Source organism: Myxine glutinosa, chromosome 3 (assembly GCF_964187855.1).
Source record: "Myxine glutinosa chromosome 3, kmMyxGlut1.1, whole genome shotgun sequence".
Classification (NCBI taxonomy): domain Eukaryota; kingdom Metazoa; phylum Chordata; class Myxini; order Myxiniformes; family Myxinidae; genus Myxine; species Myxine glutinosa.
In genome coordinates, this window is record NC_136263.1 from 178,187,469 (window position 1) to 178,194,829 (window position 7,361).

At 44.3% G+C, this 7,361-nt stretch overlaps 1 protein-coding gene across 2 annotated transcripts in view; it reads left to right on the forward strand.

Moving 5' to 3' along the window:
• The window catches only part of PSTK (phosphoseryl-tRNA kinase), a 33,206-nt gene extending 27,023 nt beyond the window's left edge, over window positions 1-6,183 (forward strand). The window contains exon 6 of one of the 2 annotated variants that reach the window (XM_068109795.2): window positions 5,137-6,183. In XM_068109795.2, the coding sequence (XP_067965896.2) occupies window positions 5,137-5,345 (209 nt within the window). In that variant the 3' untranslated portion in view covers window positions 5,346-6,183. The remainder of the gene's footprint in view (window positions 1-5,136) is intronic. The other variant, XM_068109796.2, reaches the window with a different exon arrangement.
• Window positions 6,184-7,361: the final 1,178 nt, after the last annotated feature.

A 7,361-nucleotide genomic window follows, 5' to 3' on the forward strand; every position in this document is an offset into this window, starting at 1 on the left:
ACCCCCTCCATCCGGACCAAATTCAGATCCTGGGGGGACAGGGCCTTCTCCATCGCTGCTCCCACCCTCTGGAACTCACTACCTCACACCATCAGAGACTCCTCCTCACTCACCACATTCAAAACATCACTAAAGACCCACCTGTTCAACACTGCATTCAACATTCAACCCACAGCATTTAACCCCTGACTATCTCTTCTCCTTCTCCCTCCTTTTGCTTTAAATATTTCCCTATTGATTCTTGTCTTTTTGCAATTGTTGTTTTCATGTATTGTTATGCATTATGTTTTCCACTCTGTCAAAGCGCCTTTGGGCTTCTGGAAAAGCGCTATACAAAATAAATGAATTATTATTATTATTATTATTTTCTTATGAGCAAATGACCATATTATTTAGCGTGCTTTCCGAAGGTTCAGCATTTAGGCTTCGTGAAAGGGTTTCCGTTTTGCACATGCATCACCTGGTCCAGACAAGAGCGCAGTAAAGATTCGTCTACCACTCCCAAAGTGCTGTTATTTCCCAACAGGCTGCTGCTAAGAATACGAACAACTGCAGCACATCTAATAGGGACACTGGCATCATTATCCATGACATCCGTGGGCGGTCCTCGCGAGCCAAGGTAGCCGCTAACTTGGGATCTTTCAGGCCACGCTCTCCATGGCCAACCGACAGCGGTGAACCGTGTCCCACAGCGACACACCACTTCCCAATCGCATGTTTGTTTTTGTTTTTGGCAGTTTCCCAGTCATTTAGATTGCACCTCACAGTACAAGAGCCTGAAATAAGTGGCAGCTCGTGAACAACATCCTACATATTATATTACGTCTATGCAAATCTCGCCAGTTGTGAGGGTGGGGATCATTTTGGGCCAATTTGTGTAAATGACATTTCTAATTTTTGTTAATGATGAACTGATTATTTTAACGGCAAAACCTCAATATTAATGCTTGGTGGATATCACGTCTTGAGAATTGACATAGAAATAAGTACAGGCCAAAAGGACTTCTCTCCAATATATGTAGTTAGAATATTGGGGCCGAGTGGAAAAATGTTCCCACTAACCTGACGACCCGATTTCTCAACGACTCCAGGGTTTTCTTCACTTCCAGATTTCAGTAGATTCTGTAGGTTTTCAACCACCTTTTCTTCAAACATTGGCTTTGAAAACCTCCAGGTTATTCTAACCACTCACCGAGAGATTTATTCACATTTTGTAAAATTAGCCCCCATTGGACTTGGTCCGAAACGGGGGCTTATGGATTGGGTCTCGTCCGTCCATCCGTGCATCCGCAACCATATCTCGAAGATGTATGGACTGATTTTGTTCATACTTGACACAAAGAACATACATGATGGTATGCACATAATTTTGTTTTGTAATGCCATCAAAGATGGCTGACTGGCGGCCATTTTGTAAAATAAAAAAAACCTGATGCTGAACGAGTCCTCAAACATTTCTCGGTCATGCATTTAACGATGTTGCTCAAACGTGGCACACAGATAATGAATGATGCCTTACATATGCACCTCGTTTTTTTGAGATAAGGTCCAAGATGGCCGACTGGTGGCCATTTTGTTACATAAACGTGTCCCCAACCATTTTTCCCGATTTTGTTCAAACTTAAGCACAGTACATGATGGCATACACGTACACCTCACTTTATTTTGGCACAAAGACAATACCTGAGAGCATACATATGCAGAATTTTTACCCTCGATTGAGGAGAGGGTATTGCATTTGTGTCCGTTTGTTTGTCCGCACAGAATAAATATGATTTTCTCTGCAACCGTTGGTCCGATTGACAGGAAATTTTCACCAGAGTTGCAACTCCACCTGTATAATTTTTTTATGATAATTATGACGTCATAGATCATGTGGTATGGGCGCCATCTTGGAAAAACCGAAAAAATTTGCACCTCGATATCTCCGAAAGTGCTGCAAAGAAAAAATTGAGACATGGCTCATTGTAAAGAACTCTCCATGTGGAATAACGTATGTTAATGATGATGTCATAGGTGCCTCCATTATGACGTCATAATTCGGACAAGTACAAAACCTCATCTGATCAAGATGAAATTTCTTGAGCGTCACCTAGGGATAAATTGGTGGAGAAAAAAATAATAATGATGACGTTATCGGTCACGTGGTTCGCCCACCATCTTGGAAAAAACGAAAAACTTTGCACCTCTATATCTCCAAAAGTGCTGCATAGAAAAAATGGAGACATGGCTCATTGTAAAGAACTCTCCATGTGGAATAACGTATGTTCATGATGATGTCATAGGTGCCTCCATTATGACGTCATAATTCGACAAGTACAAAACTTCATCCGATAAAGATGAAATTAATTGAGCATCATCTATGGATAAATTGGTGGAGAAAAACAAAATGACGTTATCGGTCTCGTGGTTTGGCCGCCATATTTATTTTAACACAAAAGCCTTAAAACCTAACTGAAAACACGTCCTGGCGGGGGTCTGCAATCTGATTGCTCTTTCTAGTTTGTTTTGCAATCCAACCAAGGATTGCCGACTGACAGCCTTTAACTCGTACAGCAAAATTACTTTTTTAAAGACAAATTAATTAAAGACATAATTTCGTCTTTTTCTTCTTGTTTACTTTGTTACTTGCATGCCATTTGTTGGTCTGTCCTCCTCGCACCATTAGGTACGTAATGCCACCGAGATTTCATTGACTCGGGTTTACAAGCTTTGAAGGGTCGCTACTCTGAAGCAGGATACTTGACTTGAGCTGTATTCACATCCACACGGATACGCAAAAAACGTGATCAATGGCTTTCAATGTCTGTGTTCACACATGTGCCAATGTGCAAAGAGATACGATTATTCCGATCACAACACATGAGCAATTGAAATATACCTGCGATGCTCTGGGATGGCATAATTGTAATAATCTTCAACACTTAGACTATTTGAGAACCATGCCATGCCATTATATTCTAAACATTGCGGAAGGTGTTGAGAAGTTCACAGTTGATGACTTTATGACCCACGATTCTCTGAGCATAAAAAAATGCTCAAAAATACCCAATGTCTGGAGTTTCATGTTGGTCATGTTATGGGCCATGAAGACATCCTTGGTTATGCAGGAAAACACCAATTCCGCACTTGTAACGAGCTTTATATCCACTATTTTGTTGCAGTAAACCTGACGCTTTTTGTCATGCGTACAAACAGCTCCATAGTCATGTATACCACAGCCTGTGCTGGGTGTGATGGAGGTGCGGACAAAAAAAGGCAAGTCTGGCTGTTCAGAACAGCTCAAAGGTTCCAACCTTTAGCATGGCAGGGTTTGTGGTGCGAACCAGGTTAAAGATGCTACGGTGTCTTTTTATGGAGTAGATGAGTTGTCTCCAGCCTGTCAAACAAATTGCTGCCCTAACCTATAGGGGGCACTGCATCAGCAGTGTCGTTCGCCCCCAAAAAAGGTTGCTACGTACATGTGGGCCAACTCATAATTGACTCCCAGCTTAACATCCATACGAGTCCCAACCTGGCTAAAGACGTTTCGATTGGAGCTGCACGGACAGCGCGTTGCATTACAAAGTGTTCCGTCTCAAGGATGTACATTAAGCTGGGTGTTCCATCTGCCCATCTTTAGTTGGTGGCCAAAGACCCCACTGTGTATTTCATGTGAATCAAGTGAGATAGCACCCTGGACCCTGGACAAATAACAACTTCCTGCCACCTTCAATCAAATGTCATGTTTTTCTGGTCTTCATCAATGATCTCTCTGACTCTCTTGAAAATCCTCTCTATCTCTTTGCTGATGACTCCACTCTCTGCCGCTCCATTCCTCATCCCTCAGATCGGCAGTCTACAGCCTCCTCACTCTCTGCAGACCTGGACAAAATCAGACTGGGCAAACAAGTGGAACATGTCTTTCAATCCTGACAAATCTCACACTCTTACGATGTCTCTCCGAAAAGACCGACTGGACAACCCTCCCATCTACTTTCTGAATAATCCTCTCCAGGAAGTTCTGTCACTCAAGCTTTTGGGTCTCACTATCTGCCATGATCTTTCCTGGGAAAACCACATTTCCAAGCTGGCCTCCAAAGCCAGTCGCCGACTGGGCATCCTCCGTCGTGCGAAGTCCTTCCTTGGCACACCTGAGCTCCTCACCACATACAAGGCTTTCATCCGCAGCTCAATGGAGTACTGCTCTCCCCTCTGGGCTGGTGCTCCTGCCTCACACCTAGCTCGTCTTCACGCTGTTGAAACCAAAGCGTTCAGAATCATTGGAATCTCCCGCGATGACGCTATCTCCGAGGGCCTTTCACTTAGTCACCGCAGGCAGGTTGGTGGTCTTTCCGTCTTCTACCGACTCCTCTCCGGCCTTGCTCCCCCAGCTCTCTCTGGGCTCTGTCCCCCAAATATTCCTACAGGTCGCACAAGATCTGCCTGCAACCCTCTTATGGTTAAACTGCCAAAATCAAGACTCTCTGCTCACCTTCACTCCTTCATTCCTCTTTTCTCCCGCCTCTGGAACAAACTCCCTCGCTCTCTTCAATCCCACTCCTCCCTCCAGGTCTTTAAAACGGCTGTTCACCACCATCTCTTATCTTCCCCAATCCAAAACCTTAATCTTTTCTACCCCTGCTAATTTCACCCCAAATCCATTTTTTTGAGGTGACTTTTGACTTCTTTCCTGGAAGTCCTTAGTGTCCTTGCGTTTTCTACCTATCCTGCCTCCCCCCAGGCCCTCTCCCTCCCACACATCTCCCGATGTCCCTGCTCTCAAATGTTGTGTTTGTGTGCTTCCTCCCCTTCTCTCCCCATCTTGTAGACCGTTCCACTTTTTATATACTTTGTTTGCTTGTTTGTTTGATTTGTTTGTTTGATAAATGTTAGCTTTTTCACGAGCCTCGACTCTGTATACAAAAAAAACAAAAAAAAAAAGTCAGACAAATAACCTAGCCAATGCATGAATGACTTGGGACAAAATGTTTCCTCGATTGATCCCTTTGAGACGACAGGAATAATTGTGGTCGTTAAGGTGATGGTATTAGAAGTCATAGTATTTCGTCATGTCGATATATACAATTTGAGATTTTCATCATTCACACTTTTTCGCCTTCCTTCCTTGCCCCATGGCATGGAACCCTCGCCCAGGTAGCGGGACGTTTACGCCCGCAAGGTTGCGGGGTCTATCTCAGGAACTGGCAACTACAAAAGGGCATGTGCTCGACAACCTGCGGCACGATCAGCTGGCCGTTGCGTCTGCAGCACACATGCAAGAGGCTGTGGATATGGCTGTGCAGCATTTTGAAGCAAAGAAGCAGAGAATCTTAAATTGTTACAAAGCCACGAGTAAAGCGTGACTCGATCTTATTATCGAAACACTGTTGTGAAGATGTTGGATGAAACTATTTGTAATCCTGCTTGAGAATGTTGGAGAAGCGAACTCACTTTAAGCATTTCAAGGCAGCACATTTCAAGCACGGTATTGTACCCAGCTATAAACTGTCGTGCTAGACGTTAAACTGGGCGTCCTGTCTGCCGGTATCAATTGGTGGACGTCAATGATCCCACTGTGTCCTTCGAGAAGAGGAGGCGAGCTATCATCAAACTTCCCTGGCCAAATTCCTTCTGTAACCCACAGGGGGAACTGCATTAGCGGTACAACCATGTATCCGCAATCTCAGGCAGCAGTCATGTGCTTCATACGAAATGAGGAGATTACATATTGGAGAGGATCAAATTGGATTTGAGGAAATGAAGGAAGGGGCCACAGAGAACGGGATAGTTCAGAAAGCTTTGATGGAGAGTTTCGTATTAAGATTTGTATATTTTATGGATAATGAAAGTTTTTCAATCCAGATATCTGATATCTGGAAAGGTTTAACGGAAGTGCTCGAGTGGTTCAGAGCCGATTCTGACATGTAGGAAATTGACGAGCGATGTGTACATTGGTCAGACGGCTGACATAAGAGCGGTTGGTGGTAAATCGGGTCTGGACGGGAGGGTGGATCTTTCTTGTAAAGTGGAAATAAGGTCATTTCTGCTTGAACTACGTAATACACCCACACCACCGTCATTACGAGCCGTGAGCAGTTAATAACCTTTTATAAATGGATTGCGATTCAAGGTGGTCCGAAGGGAATCTGGGTAATGAAAACACTTCCTGAGAATATTAAATTGGATATCAGCAACAATGTCCTGAGGTTACCATGTGACGTGTCTTGAGGGTTTATTAAAGCGAGGCTACGGAGAAGCAGTTAACCCCCTTTCACCTCCACCCATGTAGACATAACTGCTCACCCAAGAGAGGTATGTAACACCATGATGTTATGTCACGTCCTCTCCCCTCACCCTCCCCCCACCACCAATCAGCAGAAGTTTTTCCCATTGTAGAACACCCAACGGAGTCATGAGATAGACATACAGTATGGTCAGGCATTTGAGTGCTTGCTCCCACTTCTCACGGCAAGCAACATCAAACGAGATATATTTTGCGAATAAATGTGCAGCTCTCCAAAAACGTGTACGTGCATGGAACCCTGACATGGCCTAATACATAGCAAGGCATAATTGTACAATGGAGCCAATTTAATAATACGAGCTCCTTTACAAGGAAACTGAATGCAGGACGATGCCTTTTTTTTTTGTATACAAAGTCAAGGCTCGTGTAAGAGCTAACACACAAAAAACAAACACACATGAAACATATAATAATGGCAGCGGGAGATAAGAGGGGAGCACGACAACAGTAGAGACCAGAGACATCGGGAGATCTGTGGAAGGGAGAGGGCTGGGCCGCTTACACGGGATAAAACAAATGGGCAGTACTGGGGCTTTCAGGATAGAAAGCATTTGAAAAAGGTGGATTTGGGGTGTATTAATGGGGGTAGAAAAGATCAAGGTTTTGGATGGGGGAAGATAAGAGATGGTGGTGAACAGCTGTTTTAAAGACCTGGAGGGAGGAGTGGGATTTAAGAGAATGTGGAATTTTGTTCAAGAGGCGGGAAAAAAGAGGAATGAAAAAGTGAAGGTGAATAGAGAGTCTTGATTTTGGAAGTTTCACCAGAAGAGGGTTGCTGACATCTTGTGCGTCCTGCAGAAATGTTTGGGGGACAGAGCACAGATAGAGCTGGAGGTGCAAGGCCGGAGAGGAGTCGGTAGAAGACAAAGACCACCAACCTGCCTGTGGTGAGCGAGTGAAAGGCCCTCAGAATCAACTTTATGGCGAGAAATACCAATGATTCTGAAAGCTTTGGTTTCTACAGCGTGAAGCCGAGCTAGGTGTGAAGCAGGAGCACCGGCCGAGAGGGGAGAACAGTATTCCATTGAGCTGTGGATGAAAGCTTTGTACTGTATGTGGTGAGGAGCTCAGGTGT